Genomic DNA, 18,123 nt, shown 5'->3' with positions numbered 1-18,123 from the left:
CAAACAGAGCGTTTTGTAGTCCGCTTTGATGTGCTGTGCGTTAGCAGGGTCAGGAATGTATTCAGTTCACACACACTGCATATTCTCGGTAGAGAAACTCTTTTAGAGTTGTGGGATGCTAGGCAAAGCAGAGAGTTTAAAATACTATTAAGATGAATCCTTTGTACTTCAGGTGATCCCACGAGCTACAAGATCAAAAGGAGAAGGAGCAGTCTGTATATTTCCTTATCTTGACACATGTACATATCTGAGTTCCACTCAAGTTCCAAGGTGCGGACTCTCACTTGTCTCAGTGTAAGTCCCTGGTGAGTGTGGTACAGGTTCCTCTCTGTGCCCAATCGGCAGAGGAAATGCCCTTGTGATAGCCACAGTTAAAGAGCTCAAGCAGCAGCAGCTCTGGAGGACCCAGTTCCGTCCTCAGTGTATTGGCCACCTGACTTTGAGGGACCACAGAGGGACACTGTATAAATAGGCTGACTTCATGCCCCACTTCTACCCCTTTATCCTGCTATCTAAGGCACTTGGCTGATTTTTAAAGTTAAAGTAGCTTTCTTACTCCTATTTGGAAATGGTCTCATCTCCTGAGACTTCCTTGATCTTTGTCTTGAATAAAGAGCTCCTGGTTGCATATGGACCTGGAGCGGGGGTACTAAATAAAGGACAGCCCAAGCAAACTAAACTGCTTGCGAAAACTTAGGCCATGTCTATACTAAGAGCGCTTTGCTTATCTAGCTGTACTGTTATATTATACCAGCAAAGCGCTCCTAGTGTGGATGCACCTTGTTACCAACAAAAGTGCAGTTTTGCTGGTATCGCTTATTCCAGTTCCCCCAAGCAAAATAAGCTACACTAGTAAAAGCACAGTTTTGCCAGTATAACTTCATCTACACTGGGGGCTTTTGTTGGCACTGCTCTGTCATATCTCTTCGCAACCCTGACAGCCATAGCTATGCCTTCAGAAGTCAGTAGTGCAGACTAGGCCTAAGATCCTATCGCACACAGCAAAAAGTGTCAGCTATTTAAAGAAGATGGTGTATATATAATCAGGCATGTATTGTACCAAGGTAAGTTCCCGTAATGGTGAGATACAAAATGTGAACTCACACCGTGGAATGAAAGTCCCCAAATGGTCCTATTTCAAATTGAAACGTGTATTATCTTTCCAGCAAATAATCCCTGGCAACTATGCTGATATTGTAAGATTACAGCAATCAAGTGACTTTCTACGAAAATACGGCTTCACAAATAAATCTCTGCTGTCTTGGGCCAGTTTTTTAGTTGTTGTGGTTTGTGACCCAGTCATACTTGGTCCAGAAAATAGACCCCTTCAGGTTTGGATCCGAACCAGGAGAAAAAACATGAGGCAAGTTTGGATGTAAAGATTTTAATCAAATTCCTTTGCTCCTTCACACATGCTCTCCCTTCTCTGAAACTCAAAGATGTTCAGATTCAAGCCTCTGGTTCGGGCTCAGCTCTACTAATAACATTTATTAATACAGAATGTGCTTTATAAATCAAATGTTCTCGTCACCGGTTTTGCAGCTTTGCATTTAATTCTGCATAGTACTGGTTGTTTTAAACCTTCCCTGCAGTGCTGGAAAATAAAACAACTCCCCTTTCCTCCCTTGAGCTGCAGACATGTGCTTTCTTTCTTTGATGTATTTAAACAAAACATTCAGGATAATCTCTATTCTCGGGTAGAGTGAAATACAGAATCAACGTTATGGGCCTAAGCTATGTGCCTGTGTCCTTTAATTTTTCCAGACTGTGTTTCTTGGATCATATTGCACCGTCGATATCTTTTGGCGATTGGGTGGAATTAGGGTATATCTACTTAAGAGGAATCAATAGGTACTTGGAAACTGCATTAATGTAATTGACTGCAGCTACTGTTGGTCAGCGTAACTGACTCTGCAGCATTGCGGGCAATAGAACACAATATGGCAACACTACAAAAAAGACACTCTTACATTTTTTACAAAAAAAAAGGTATTTTGTCATAAGATGTTAACAATAGAGTGCTCCTGAAGTCCAAAGCTAGTGTCGCTGGTCCAGAACACTTTCCAGCACCTAGCAGAATGGGGCCCTGACTACTAGGCATTACTTGAACACAAATAAATAGTAATCATAATGCTGACCTGGAGAAGGAGAATGAAGGGGAAAGGCAAAACTTGTTGGTGACACAAAATTAGAGTAGTCAAAAGCAGGGCGAATGATAGACCTGCAGAGAGACCAAGTGAACCTAGGTAACTAAACAACATAACATTAAGCATAGCTACGCTGGGAGGCTGAGCTTCTACTAATCAGGCTGTGTCTACGCTGCCACTTTCAGCGCTAAAACTTTAGTTGTTCAGGGGTGTGAAAAAACACCCCCCCCGAGCGACAAAAGTTTTAGCGCTGAAAAGCGCCAGTCTAGACAGCGTTTTGTTGCCGGGAGCCGCACTCCCAACTATAAGGCTACCACCCCTCATTTGGGGTGGTTATTTTTTATCGCCGGGAGAGCTCTCCCCTGGCTGTAAAGCATGTCTACACTGCCCATGTCACAGCGCTGCCATGGCCACGCTGTAATGTGGGCAGTGTAGACGTACCCTTAGAGAGACAGGTGGATCCTGAACTAGCTGTGACCTTTCAGGAAAACTATTCAGGCATCATTATGGCCGTGAAGAAGTCATTAGGGTGCATTACGAGGAGAATGGAAAATGTTATGCCTTTAGATAGCTTAACTCATTTGGAATGCTGTGTTTAGTTTTGGTCCTCCTCTCTAAAAGGAGAACTGGAAAAACTTTGGAAAGAAAGAATTAAATAGAATGGACATAAGGCAGGGATGGCTGGGGAAGAGGAAAGGAGAGGCAGGTAGTGTGAAGAGTTTGCCAGGCTAAGAGGATTAGGACTCTTTTGCAAGGAGTAAGCGGAGGTGTGATAAAGCAAAGGTACATATACTCTCCCATAATACCAGAATAAAAAGGCTCCAGATGATAAGGAAACAAATTTCCACACTGTGACTAACCCATGAAACTCCTTGTTGCAGAATATTAAGACAAATGACATGATAGTTTTATTGTATTTTTGTTGTTGTTTTGTTTTTTAAAGAAACCATCACTACGTGAATAAAAATAGCAAATAGCACCTGCAGATCAGCCAGGATAAAATTCCAATTGCTATCAGCTGTGTTTTCATCTCATGCACTAGATGTATTTGGGGAATTTTACACACTCTGAAGCAGCCAGCATTGGCTGGTGTCATCCACATGATACTGGACTAGGTGGATTAGATAAGTTCTCTGTGTAGAGAACTTGTGGCAAGGCTGAACAAACAGATTTTTATAACTAGTCGCCCGCGCCGCTTCCCACCGCCCCCATTGGCCTGGGATGGTGAACCGCGGCCAGTGGGGGCCGCAATCGGCCGAATAAATAAATAAAACTGGCCCGGCCCGCCAGGGTGCTTACCCTGGCGAGCCGCGTGCCAAAGGTTGCCGATCCCTGTGTTAGAACAATGTACCGACGGTTGTGGTGGATTATTCAACACTGAAAATGTGTCAATCAAGATTGGATGGAGATATTTTTAAAAGATCTGCTCTAGCTCAAATTTGAATTAACTCAGGGAAGTTCTATGGCCTGTGTTATACAGGAAGTCAGACTCGATGACCACAGTGGCTCCTTATGGCCTTGCTTATGAATCGCTCTACTTAGCACCCTCGTCTCTTCAGTGTTGTATATCCATCTTTCTGTCTTGAGAGGACTAGCTGGGAATGCTCAGCTCCGTTCCTCAGTTGTCTGGAGGGATTGATGTTAAGTGACATGCAACATGCCCTTTCACCTTCTCCAAGGGTTGAGTGCATGGCTCCTGCAGCACATGCCGGCCAGCTCTCCTGTGTGATAGCACAGAGCCCGGGACTGATCTCCAGGGATTGTCCTTACCCTCAGCGTCACAGCCAAATGCTTCCATTGCGAAGGGTGTTTTGACATGCTCGTTCCATTGGGGCAATATAAGTTGCGTTGGGAAAATACTGGCTGCAGAGAAGCCGCTTAAGAGTAACCTGTTTACAGAGGTTGCGGGTGGGGAGTGGGCAGTGGAGTTCCAAACATCATGTTCTCGTCCGAATCAGAAGCTTTAAGGAGACATTGAATTTGCTCAAAGCATGGCAGGCTTTATTGCAAAGTCCAGGGTTTGCTGGGCTATTGTAAGAGCTACACTGTGATTCTCAGAGCTGTCAGTAGAAAAACACATGCAAATGTAAGCCTTCAGAAACGAGCTGTATTCCAGGTAGTCCCCAGCACCAGAAGCACTGTTAGAAGTTCACTGACAACCGAACGCTGACATTTTAATTGTTTCCTTTGCTGTGAAAAGATGAAGATGGAATGTTTGTGCTGCTCAGCAAGCGCTGTCAAATGAGATGACGATAGGGTTTTCAAAATGTCGTCTGTGCCTGCATTACATACCGCACTGGTGGGTACATGCATAAATATAGCTACTAGAAATACGGCATTCAGCGTTCTTCCAGGGGCTGCTGTGGCGCATGAACATTCGCACCCTCACCTGTCCCAACACAAGGCTAACAAGCCTTGTCTGAAAATCCTTGGGTAGCCAGGAGTTTTTATAACCTCGCACTGTTGGCCCCAAAGCGCTGGTCCGTGGCTGCTGCTTTATGACGACTATGGTTATCCTGCGTCAGGTTCCCAAAAAGAGGACACTGCTGGATGGGGGGAGGGTACAGTTGGGGAGTGCTGGAGGTGTGTGTGTACTGGAGAGGGGTACCTCAGGGTGCTGAGGGGTACCTGGGGCCTCACCCTTGAGGTGGGGGGGCAGTGTTGCTCCCTGTCACGGTGGTAGGACGGCTGGCGCCGACTTGGGATGCAGCCACAGCAGTCAGTCAGCACTTCCCTGTGGGGCTCTCCCCCTCCCCAGCGCTGGGAGCCTGGGCTCGGGTGGGCCGGATCCAGCAGCTGTGGCTGCAGGGGCGGGACCAGTCGGGGCGCAGAGATTGCTCTTTCTCAGCTGCAGTATCTGTTCTGCGAAAATCCCAGACATTGCCTCTTATTCGAAAAATCCGCCTGGACGGAGGGCGGAGGATCAAAAAAAGAGGCGATGTCCGGACATATGGTAACCCTGCTAATGAGTGGAATTTCAAGCTTAAAGATTTACTGCAGAGAGAGACCAGGGGCTGGATCCCTCCTACAGTCAGTGGGCAGTGACCTAGATAAGGGGGAGGAAATCTCCGTTGTGTAGAATCCCCTCGGTGGTTCTGTTGCGGAGGTGGGGTTTACCCCCGCCTGGAATTTGCCGCAAGTCTGGCCCTGAGCCCATGAAGGTCTCCCAGGATCTCTGCCTGCGTTGATGCACTCTGCACATGCTGCCTGGCAGCAAGCTCCAGGGGAGTCATGCTACCAAGGACTCCCCCAGGAGCTCTTCCCTCCCATAAAGGGGAAATCTGTGTTGCAAAAAAGGCTTCATGGCAAAGCAGTAGGTGTATTATCTTTCCTAGGCGACCTCCATGGGGCTAGGAATGGGATGCATCCCTGTGGAGATCTTCTTAGGGCCCTATGTAGCAGAGAGGGAGACTGAACTGTGAAGGCAGCTGAGCTCCTCTTCTCGGCACGAGGGGAGAGAGTCGTGTGTGCAGCATCCCCTCCATCTTGAGAACTTGGCCCCATGTTAGGTCAGTGTGTGGATTTGCTGTGACTTAAAGCTAGTGCTGAGTTCTGTGCAGTTACGCTGGATTGATGCTACTGTAGCTGAGCTCAAGGAGCTCTGCAAGGCATTGAAAAAGCACTTCTCGGTGTGCCTGGGCATCTCCAAGGGACCTCTTCTAAAGCGGAGATGCTTGGAACCAGAAACAGCAGCAAGAATTTTGAAAGGCAAATACCATTTCTGGTCTGTTTCTTTTCGAAGTAAAAAAAATCAATTTACTTCTAAAAATATACCCTCCACCTCTGTTTCGTGGTCTGTACGTCTCTTTTCAAATCAAGTGTAACCTTTTACACAGAGCCCTCCCTGTTTTGGGGCGCTGTGTTAGCATCAGCTTTCCAAGATGACCCTGCTACGGACATGAACTGCACACTGACTCCTTCGGGGATGTGTTGCAAGCTGCCTGGAGTATGTTTTAGATAAATTCTGAACTAAAATATAGAAGAAAATGTGCTTGGGGTGGGAGCTGCTAAAACGTGCAGCAGCAGTGTATAAAACAGAAAAGATTCTGCTTCAAGCACGCTGGGCATACTGCGAAGCATCCAACTTCCTGAAAGCTATTTTAGGCTGTGTCTAATCTATCCATTTTAGGTATTTCCAAGGCCTCATCACCTGCTCTCTAAGTACTGTCGGCTTGCTAATGGCACAGAGTATTTTGTATCCAGTTAAAATGCAATGTATAGAAAAGAATTTGTCAGCACAAATTGTTCCCCACCTACCTCTTGAGTAGTGCTTAGATGTGAGTGAGGAGACTATGGTAACTAACAAGGAGTTTCAGAGTAGCAGCCGTGTTAGTCTGTATCTGCAAAAAGAACAGGAGTACTTGTGGCACCTTAGAGACTAACACGTTTATTTGTGCATAAGTTTTCGTGGGCTACAGCCCACTTCTTCGATGCATAGCTATGCATCCGAAGAAGTGGGCTGTAGCCCACGAAAGCTTATGCTCAAATAAATGTGTTAGTCTCTAAGGTGTAACAAGGAGTTGCAGTCAGTGTGCTCTGGGGTCACAGATGCACAAACAGGAATTTTGAAAGTTCAATTCCTCCCTCAGTCCAAACCAATTCATAATCTTTTTTTTATATTTTTTTAAACTCATTGGTGGCATTCTTTGCAAATGTGGCTGCCTGTTTCATAAGCCCTGTAATTCATTGGTAATGACTCTGGGTAAGTAGTCAATTATATTGAGAAATTTCTTATACCTACAACAAAAAGATGAAAAGAAATGCTCCCAGCACTTTAGCATGCATAAGTAGTTGGTTATTAGTTGCCTAGTTACCAAAGACCTGCATTAGGGTTCCATTTAGAGAAGTAGTGCTGAATGTAAAATCTCAACCAGTTTTCTTCCATCTCAGGTAAACTTGATCTCAAACTAAACAAACATTTAATTTAATGCAGTGTTTCAGTATCAGAATTGTTCTCAGTTTAAAATAGCCCATTTACTTTGAGTTTATTTGCTAAAGATAAGAAATTGCTTTTTTACACACACAAATATTTTTATCAGTTTGGGATGATAGGACACATGGTTGCATTTCATTTAATGATCCGGTAAACTAAAATGTATAGATTATTAATTTATTTTTTATTGAATATAGCTTGGCACAAAAAAAGCCATCAAACTGGAGTTAAGTTTGAAAGTACGTTAGCATGTCTGAGACCCGAATGTGAAAGTCCTTACAAGAATGTTGTAGACACTACAAAACATACATTGGAAAAACAGGAAATTCTGAATGAAATTTAAACTTAAACACAAACCTTTTGTACCTTCCATGGAGAGGAAGGGAATCAGGTTGGAAGTTAAAAGGAGAACAAAGGGAGGCACATGGTTACTCCCACCTTTCATGTTACTTTCATTGTCAAATATTCCCATTTTATATTTCTATCTCATCCATTCATTTTTTTTCCAGATGTTAAACCATCTAACATTTTGGTAAACTCTAGAGGTGAAATCAAGCTTTGTGATTTTGGTGTCAGTGGACAACTGATAGATTCAATGGCAAACTCGTTTGTTGGGACACGGTCCTACATGTCTGTAAGTACAGCTCTTTTAGCTTTGAGTTTACTATGCATTGTGGTATAGTTTTTGGTGAAATCACGACTGCCGTCACTACAGTTTATTTACAATTATCACTCACTGCCTCACTGAAGTATTCAAGTATCACATCAAAGTTCAAAAATGGATTTGTTGCAATGCGTGACTTATGACTTGGAGTCTTCTAACATTGCAAAAGAGATGCTGATGCATCTGCATTGCAAAATCCAATCAGCTAATGCATTGGGGTTTTGTGTACATGCATCTCCAAAAAAAAAAAGCGTATAGAGTTTGTTCTTCTTATACAAGTCTTTTTCCCTATCCCACCCCCCAAAATTTCTCACAGTTGCTACAATTGCGAGGCTAGGCAAGATGCTGTCTACACAAGTGCTTCTACCATTGCTATCGTAGGGTGAGTTATAGTAACAGGGGGAAAAGGTTCATGTAGACAAGGCTTAGTGCAGGGGTGGGCAAACTACAGCCTGCGAGCCGGATCCAGCCCGCAGCGCCACCGGCACCACATCCCTGCGGCCCACGGGCAGGGGGGCAGAGGGCTCCATCAGTTGCCCTTGCCTCCAGGCACTGCCCTCCGCAGTTCACATTAGCCGGGAATGGGGAACCGCGACCAATGGGCACCTCCGGGGAGGTACCTGGAGGCGAGGCAAGGGGAGTGCACGCAGAGCCCTCCGCCCACCTCCCCCAGGGGCCACAGCGCTTCCGGGAGCGGCGTGGCGTGGGGCCAGGGAAGGCATGCAGGGAGCCTGCCCTGGCCCCAGTGCGCGCTGCTGCCACCCTGGAGCCGCTTGAGGTAAGCGGTGCCTGGCTGGAGCCCGAACCCCTGCTGTACCCCACCCCCCAACTCCCTGCCCTAAGCCCCCTGCCTGCACCTCGCAATCCCCCTGCCCTGAGCCCTCTGCCACATCCCGCACCCCTCCTGCACCCTAACCCCCTGCCCTGAGCCCCCTCATACACTCCGCACCCCTCCTCTGCCGTGATCCCTTGCCCTTAACCCCTTCTTGCATACCGCACTCCCTCCCACACCCTAACCCCCCGCCCCGGCCCTGCATACAATTTCCCCACCCAGATGTGGCCCTCGGCCCCAAAAGTTTGCCCACCCCTGGCTTAGTGGCTAGTGTGGGACTACCTTAGTGGGTGTTCTCTTTTGAAAACTAGTATTCAGGAATAATGTGCTATTTAAAGAAGCACTGTGTATCATGTGGGAACCAGCACGAACATGAATTGTGGCTCTTTCACTCTAATGTATGATGGTATTTGTCAATTTAATGCAGATTCTATTAACTCATAAAGCTAGGGCTTTCAGAGTTTCTTCAGTAGCTATGAAATTGAGGCTGGACCTAAAAAAAAAAAGAGGGGGGGGGGGGGGAAGGTATACTGCTCATTCTACTCAGAATGGATCCTGCTTTTCAGGATGCTATCTTCTCCATTTGTCATCTGAGGTGGGTGTCGGGTTAGAAGTGAACCAGCAATTTATGTTGCAAACTTGAGATTTGTGGGTGCTGTTAAACAGCAAAAAATTGTCACAGCTCCTCACTTTTTGCCCTGGGTGCTGGTGTTTTTGTTTTTATTTTTCTTCTGATCAGGAACACTTGAGGAACAAAGTGTCGCATAGCTTCAATTTCCGCTGACATGTCACTTCCACAGGTTGAAGGTCTAGCTTGGTCCCACGGCATTGTATTTCAAAGATCAAATCATGGTGGTGAATCTGCTTGTTCTCTGTCGTAGTTCATTCTTTTGCAGGCAATTACTGATATTGCACAGTGTCTCTCTTGGCACTGTGTTTCAAACTATGGGCGAAAAGGCTTTGCTGGACCATGATCATTTTGCAGGCAACACCTGATTTTTGATGTCTCAATACAGCGAGATTAACTTGGAGCTATTTTCTATCTCCTGTCCGCTACACGCCGTTCTGATGCACTTAGTGCCATAAAGGTCATTTTCATGGCTGCTGCCTGCTACGTCTCATTCATTCACTTTTGTTTTTCATCTAATACTCCAGCAAACTCTAGAATTTATCCCCCTTTGGATAGTTATTCTAAAAGGGCTTTGGCTCCAGCTCAGGTGGGACATTGGAGAAGGTCTAAGTATGAACTCGCAGAAATAGTATGTGGTTAATAAAATACCAGTTACACTTGTCATAGTGGTTCAAAGTTGTCATTGGTTAAAGGGTTTAATGGCTATAGACCACTGACATCCGATAGGAATATGTATGAGGCTGTTAACTCAGTTTTCAAGGTATGAGTGCCTAAATGTGTGCATTCGAGTCTTTGCTCTTCTGGAGAACATGAGGCTCAATAAAGAGGCGGGAAAAGGGCAAGATGAAGTTTTGTATTGAGCCTTCTCAAAGAAAAACGTATATGGGAACCATGTGGATTAATTTTATATACTAAAACTACAAGAGGGAGAGTGTTTTCAGTCTTTACCACTGGTTTGGGGGTGCTTTTTTTGCCACATAATACTAATAAAGCAAGTGCAGTAACTGACTGTATATTCCAGTCTGTGTTTTGCACTTTATACACTGCTCTCATGGACATCTTGAGAACCTTTTCAAGTGATTTTTGTTGGAATGGCTGGACCAGTTAGTGTGACTGTACCTGAAATACATGTTTCATTTCCCCAATGTGTGATTCAATTTTAAAAAACAAAACCATATTTTTAGTTGAAGACGTGCCATCTGTTAGAGAGGCTCCTACCTACATACTTCCCACTTGCTGAAAGGGTAGGTTGGCATGAGTGTGTATACCACGTATATTGCATTTTTTAATCTTTACATGAGATTTTTTTTCTCTTTGTCCCTTCTGTGCTCTAAGCTTTCCTAGGCAGAACACCATCCCAATAACATTACATTTCAACATCTGAATGGTTTTGAATGTGCCCATCCCACATGGAAACTATTTGAAATATTTTCCTACATTGTTTTCACACTTGTCAATAAAGCACTCCAGGAAACCTACACACTACATTTTACAAGCCGAACATATGTTTGAATAGGACAGACTCTCATTTTTGAAAAACCGTTCAAATAATTTAAATCTGTTTTCTTCAGAAGTAAATTAAGTATTTTGAAAAAGAAACATCTGAAATTGGAGTTTATTGTTGCGTAATAAGTACATTCTCCACAGTGATAAGTTTTTCCTTTTATTTAAAAAAAAACTTAGTTGAGTCATTGAAATTATATAAGAACAAATATTTTTAAATAATATTTTAATATTCATGACCAAATGCTAACTGTTTGCCTATTCCATTAACTACAGGAGCTGTGGTACATATTTCACCTCTCCTGAGTCATGCTATACAGCCCACAGTTGGCAAATTACGCCTTTGAAATACAGTAAATAGATGCGCACCAATGTGTTCAAGCCCCAGTTTCATTGTGTCACAGGAAGGTTGGCATTTTAAGGGGTTCAGGGTCCAGCTTCTGTTCTGTGCCTAGTTTCTGCCCAGAGCAGAGGCATTCTGGGACTGGGTATGGGAACTGTGGGCTATGCAACAGTGCAAATGGAAAGCCAAGTGGAATTTAAGGCTTTTGCAAAATGCACTACTGCACAGTCTACAGTTTCCGTGTGCCCTGGAGAGCTAAGGCAGGGGAGGTAATCTCTTTTATTGGACCAATTTCTGTTAGTGATAGAGACAAGCTTTTGAGCTTACACAGAGCTCTTCTTCAGGCTTGGAGAGCTGTCCGTCTCAGATTGCCTGTCTTCCGGACAGAAATCTGACGTAGGTAGAGGCTGGACCTTAAACCTCCTTAAAAGGCCAGCTTGCCTTGTGACATTTAGAAAATCTTTAAAGTTTTCCCCTTTCTTTCTTTCTTTCTTCCTTTCTTGAGGAAAGGGGTGAATCTTTGATTTTCTTATTTTTTCAATTTACATGTGAGTTCTAGCAATGAATTCTATTGCAATACTAAGATACTAGCTCAAACACTAGTATTTTCTTTTGCAAAAAGTAGTAAATCACCATTAACAAAATGTTTTAAACACTTCATTAAAGGTAAATTTCTATAAATTTAACTGAATTGGGTATCTGAGTTGTGCTACTGACAGCGATTCAATTCAATGTTTATTTTTAAATTGTGATGAAATTGTAATGATGGTCTTTAATTGTTAAAGTTCAAAGTACCTGAGATTTATGGAAGAGTTCGGATTCCAGACACTTTTAAAAAGTCAGTTATGGACTCCTTGACTGCCATAATGATTTTTTAAAAAGTCATATTCATATGCTCAAGTGTTTATTTTATCCATCACTCTTTCCAGGTTATTGCAGTGTGTGATTTTCTTACCTCTTACAATGTTTTGGCTTTTCTTTTCGTAGCCGGAACGACTCCAAGGTACTCATTATTCAGTGCAGTCAGACATCTGGAGTATGGGATTGTCACTGGTAGAAATGGCCATTGGCAGATACCCAATTCCCCCTCCTGATTCCAAGGAGTTGGAGCTGATGTTTGGCTGCCCTGTGGAGGGAGACTCTCCAGTTTCTGAGACTTCACCCAGGCAAAGAACACCTGGCCGACCAATGAGCTGTAAGTGACTGATGCAGTGTAGCATGTGAAAGCTGGATGGGTTTGATGGGAAGAATACATAGCCCAAAGGTGGGGTTGGGGGCGGGGGGAGGAGGAGAAGAGGGAAAGCCAGATTCATGCTGTCTCCTTCCAGCTTCATGGAGATCCCAGAAAGAAGCTATTAGAACTTTGCTGCCTTTGTCAAACAGACCTGTGCCTGTACCCTTCTCCAATGGGACAGTGTGTTTGGAAGAGCAAAACCGAGTATTGTCAGACTGAATGTATTTCTACCTTATTTTACAAACAGTTAATATATATCATCCATTTGTAGCCTATGGACCAGACAGCAGGCCTCCAATGGCAATCTTTGAACTTCTGGACTACATCGTCAATGAGGTAAACAGCTGTTTACATCTATCAGAACTCCCTTTTAAACTGTTAATTCAAGATTTTGGGGTTCATTTTTTTTAAGTGTATATTGTAAACCAAGCCTCTTAGCTCTCTTTTAAAAACACAGTGGACCAAACTCATCCCTGGTGCAAATGCACTGGCTTGAATGAAGTTATTAGAGCCCTGCGCGGATACAAAATTTGTATCTGCATCCGATCCACAATCTGCAAAAATGGTCTGCGGATATAAAGCTGATATCCATGGATTTGCAGGGCTCTAGAAGTTACACCTGGGATACATTTGGCGTAATCTATTGCAACCGAAGATCAGGCTTTAAATAGGTCTGTGGCTTTCCAATGACACGTGGTTAGGAGAGAGGATGGCAAAGAGTAATATCAAGTGCCTGCATAACTATCCCTGTGTTTGTTTTACCGCTATAATTGTTGTCTCTGAATTCCCCAACTACAGCTAAACTCTCATAATTCCAGTGCTTGTGTCTTTATTGCATCTTCTTCTATGTGCTGGCAAGGGCTGACCTGCCATAAAGAACAAGAGAAATCCCAGTACCAAGGGATCAACAAACGACTAACTACCAAAGTCAAAGAAATTAAATATGATTACTGGTGATTCATGTATAGGCATTTCTAGGACACTCATAATTACCAGTCAGCATTGATGTTTAGTTCTCCTTGGGTTCTAGATTTTACCTGGGTTACTGTTATGCTACTGCAGGGGTTCTCAAACTGGGGGGTCGGGACCCCTCAGGAGGTCACGAGGTTATTACATGGGGGGTCGCGAGCTGTCAGCCTCCACCCCAAACCCCGCTTTGCCTCCAGCATTTATAATAGCGTTAAACATATAAAAATGTGTTTTTAATTTATAAGGGGGGTTGCACTCAGAGGCTTGCTGTGTGAAAGGGGTCACCAGTAAAAAAGTTTGAGAACCACTGTGCTACCGCATCCGTTTCTAAAAGACAGAACTCCTCTCATGCTCTTATTTCAGAGAGCTTTACAATACCTCTCCTGTGGTCAGTCGAGCAGACTTAACACTGGGTGTCATTGCAGAATCTTGTGCTTTGGACTGAAAATGAGGATGTTAAAACATCAAGGCTGATATTTCGCTTCAGCTCTTATTCGTAGCTGCATTGAGTCTTCAGACACTGGGATAGAGAGTGGCATTCTTATGGATACAAATGAACGCGTGTGCACACGCACACTTGCATTTTCATCCTCCTCTCATATAAAATGCCTTCTGTCTTTTATAAGCGTTTACTGATGTTTCATGTTTGTACTCCATTAGCTATATATATAAAAAAGTTTCAAAATCTGACTTGCTGCCAAGCCCATGGCCCCTGCAAACACTTCTCATCCATAGTAAATATGAGTGCACATGCATTGCCATGGAAACACTAAGTATGTTTTTTCATTCTTGAAATACAGCTGGTTTTGCCGTACTTAATACGTTAAAGCCCTGACTGTGCAAACACTTACACTATTGAGTAACTTAATGCATAGGAGTAGCCCTATTGAACTCAGTGGGCCTACTCGTATGCACAGTTACTCACATGTGTAAGTGTGTAGATTTAACTCTAATCCAGTAGTTAACAACATGGAGGAGAAGGCAGTGTCTACCCACCTTTACATAAAATAACTCTTATCTTACCAAAATGCTTGGATTTTAGCTAAAGATTTTAAATTCAGAACCTGCCTGTACTAATTCCCTGTGGCAGGATATTTAAATTAGGCTAGAAATGTTATGCAAATAAAGATACGTAAATGGCCTCTCCTCCCACCCCCACTGGAGGATGGCGATAGATACAAATTGAATTAGACCGTACATACTTGCTGTAAGGCTGCTTGAAACCCTCGTTGTTGGCAGCTATACATAGAAAAATTAATGAGAGCTGTGCATGGTGCTTACCAGCATCTGGGTCCGTCATTGGCAGGTAAAATTCCCAGAGAAGGGAACTGCGGTGAGGAGCATATAGCTAACATGGCGACATTAGTGTTCATCTGTAACTTTTTAAAAACAGACTCTTCCTTCTGTTTAGTAATGCAGGTGGGAGTGCTTTCTTCTTTTAATAAAGACGCTCAGTAAGTTAAGATTGGACGATGGCATTGAATCACTGCCTATCATTAGGGACAGCTGGGAGTAGTCCCACCCTAGCGAGAGACTCAGGAAGCCTCTGGTTAAATGTGTCACATGGACTCATCCTAGGCAGGGTTAGAAAACACAGAACTTAAAACGGCAGCATCTTGTCTACCTGAGCGCTCCTTATTTGGCCGCCATCGGCGGAGCTGTACCAGCTGTGGCAACAGCAGGAAATGTGAGGGAAGAATCCTAGTGTAAGCAGGTGCAACTTGCATTCCCTTCTGCAGCCAGCCAGTTCTGCTGGCCATTGTGGACTTGGGGCAGAGCTTTGGCCCCACCTCCTTTGCAGAGTCTAGTGCATGAAGCAACACTAGCCCTCAGAGTTCATGGATTCACAGAGCACAATGCCTCCACTGTACTGGGCCACAAAGTGGAGAAGCTCTTTTCCTCTTCGCCTGGGCTCTCACAGGAGGTGGGGAAAACGTCTCTAAACGTTCAAATGGAGAATGTCCCAGTTTGTATAATAGGCAATATGGTAACATTTCCCCTTAGGCCAGCTGTCCCCGGAGCACCTATAGTTCAGCCATTGCTAATGACATTCCAAAAATTGGCCAGTGTTTTGATTGTAAAGTGTAGTAGGATAGCAGGTTTCCTCTCTGAAATCACGTGTCAGCGTATCTAATCTCCACTGGTCTGAAAGCCAGAGTCATCTTGTCCTTGCTCCAACGCCTCAGCCATAGTGTTGCTGTTACACCACTGGGCCCAACAAGCTATATACAGACTTATAACACAAAAATAATCAACTCCTTGAGATGTAAGAGCATCACTCCATTCCTTTTGCTTTAATCTACCATTGATTTCATTTCCAGCCTCCTCCAAAATTGCCCAGTGGTGTTTTCAGTCCTGAATTTCAAGATTTTGTGAACAAATGGTGAGTGTTTTATGAGGTGGTTAAGCTTCCTGGGGACCATATGTGGGACATCAGTTTTGCTTTTAGTCAGAAAAATGTATTTGCTTTAAAAGGATCCCAAAGCTAAGAGATTAGTTCTTTCTTCAAATGTGAATGCTGCTACTTTGTGGAGCTGTGAACAAATGTTTTCACATAGTCAGGACACAGTGGTCTTTATGTAATGTCAACTGCAAAAGGGAATACAGTACAAACTTGGGGCCTGATCCTGTAAACTCTTACTGCTGGGTGTAGTGCTTACAGCCATAAATAATCCTATTGAAGGCTTGCAGGTTAGGAAGCGCTATACCCAGCAGGTAGGGGTGCAGAATCAGGTACTGAATCATCCACACTTTTAGTACTTGGTCCTGTCTCCCCACGGTGATTATTTACACTAGAACTTTCCCCAGTTATGCAACACTTGTGTCCCCATGTAGGCACGCCAATGATCAAACTTGTAGTGAACTGGGTGTTTTCTGTATGGATTCATTTCCTGTGGAAACTTTACACCTGAAAAATTACATTTAATTTTTAACATATTTAACAAACCCAAAATCTTATTTCTTGGGGCTGAGGTGTCTTGACTAACTGGAGCTGCAGCATTTTCAGCTCCCAAGGGGAATAGGGGACATTCACAAAACACACAGTCCCACCAGCCCCTTCCAGCTGGGAGGCTCAAAAGGAGTCCCGTCCCCCCCTTGCTCCTTCTCAGTCAGAAGGATGATGTTGGGGGAAGGGATTTGCAGGCCTGGAAACATCCATATTTTGCAGACTGAAAATTCAGTTTAACACAGAAATCACAGGAATCCTTGCCAGCTGGGTTCCTGTCATGTATTCCTGCCCCCACAAGAACACACACACAGCACAACACCCAGGATAATTTCATATATGAAGTTGCAGCCTAGAGTGAATTTTACTACCCATTTATGAACACCTAAAAAACGGTAATTGCTTAGACCCTTAAATGTATAGTAATGCTTAGAGGTGCAGTAAGAAAAACTTAGCTAGGACACTGAAAAATTGTTCAGCACAACCTGCTGGTAAAGCATGTCCTTGACAAGAGACAATTACTCAACACTTTTGACATTTTCTATTAACATTTTGTTTTCTTAGCTTAATAAAAAATCCAGCCGAGAGAGCAGATTTGAAGCAACTCATGGTGAGTAAAAGCTCTTTGCTCAGTTATTAAGAGATTCTGGCCCGTATTAGATAACCCAGTACTGTAGCTCTATGCGGTTTGGTCCGTCGGAAGAGCCTAGGTAGAATTCTCAGCTCACCTAAGCAAAGAGGAAGGCAAAGATTGGTGTAAGCCATCCCTTCACTTGTTGCGACCCTGTGGCCAGCAGGGCACCAAACTGGCTCCTAGCACAAGTTAGTTTGAACAGTCTCCTAGGGAAAATTCTGCCAGCCTGGGATTGGTGGATGGCATCCGGCTCCAGCTCTATTCCTTCCTGCCCCAAGAACAGCCCCCCCACCTCCTCGGCCAGGAAGAGTTGACACAAAAGGTGGCTATTTAAGGATTCTCCCACACTGCAAGAATCCTCAGCTACCCTATAAAGGCGGCTTTAAGGTCACTGCACTATTCTAGTGGGTCACTGCGACCTTAGCAGGACTGAGAATCTAGCTAGCTGTTTTAGGTCCTTAATTTGGGTGATGATAGGTTCTGTCATTTTTTTAAAACTAGTATCTTAATAAAAAGATCTTTCTGATATTTGTTAATTACAATGAGGACAGATTATTTACCTCTTAAACTTCCCTTTCACTATTTAAATGAGCTGCAAACAGAATGGTCTTTGCTTTAATTTAGTAATTACATTAATAAAATATATTGGTTATCTTCAGAGGAAGAGACAGTAAGTGCATGTTCCTTTATTGTGGCTGGTCATTATCTACTGGAACATCTTGGACTGGGGGAACATACAGCTTTCCTTTTTTACTGTCAGAGTATTTTTAGAAGAGCTTACATCAAAGGATGTAGCAAATTTGCAGCACATGGTCCCTAATCCTGCAAAGTTACTCTGCTTGGGCAGACTCCATTAACTTTATGCAAAGTAACTTGCAAGATCAGGACCTCAGTCTGCAGCAGAAAGGGAAGATGAATTAAGACTGCCTCTCTCCCAACTGTAAATCATGGATGTGAAGAGGTAACCAGATAATTTCCACCACTTAATAGAGCAGAAATGTAACACTATGTATTAAGGCATAATACTTAGTGCATTGTATGACTTTACTTATCTTCGATAATTGTGACTCAAATGTACTGTATACTAAGGTGATTGTCTTTGTAACCAAACACTATATATATGTCGCATGACAGTTGGAGTTCCTCAAGAATGTTTTGCAACACATATTGCTTCATTATACTAGCGTAGAAGACCTGAAAAATGAAATGAACTAATCTGTTCTAATCAGATCATGTTGAGTACAATGCAAAATAAAAGAACAAACAACATGAATGGTGAAGTAAAT

General features: G+C 43.6%; 1 protein-coding gene across 3 annotated transcripts in view; it reads left to right on the top strand.

Moving 5' to 3' along the window:
- The window catches only part of MAP2K1 (mitogen-activated protein kinase kinase 1), a 65,174-nt gene that overhangs the window by 43,909 nt on the left and 3,142 nt on the right, over nt 1-18,123 (top strand). For all 3 annotated transcript variants that reach the window (XM_024109144.3, XM_024109143.3, XM_024109145.3), the window contains 5 exons: nt 7,590-7,714; nt 12,041-12,248; nt 12,559-12,623; nt 15,578-15,639; nt 16,768-16,813. In XM_024109144.3, coding sequence (XP_023964912.1) covers nt 7,590-7,714; nt 12,041-12,248; nt 12,559-12,623; nt 15,578-15,639; nt 16,768-16,813 — 506 coding nt within the window. The remainder of the gene's footprint in view (nt 1-7,589; nt 7,715-12,040; nt 12,249-12,558; nt 12,624-15,577; nt 15,640-16,767; nt 16,814-18,123) is intronic.

This window comes from Chrysemys picta, chromosome 10 (genome assembly GCF_011386835.1).
Source record: "Chrysemys picta bellii isolate R12L10 chromosome 10, ASM1138683v2, whole genome shotgun sequence".
Lineage (NCBI taxonomy): Eukaryota > Metazoa > Chordata > Testudines > Emydidae > Chrysemys > Chrysemys picta.
Note: the sequence above shows the minus strand (reverse complement) of the source record. Positions and strands in the feature narration are given on the sequence as shown.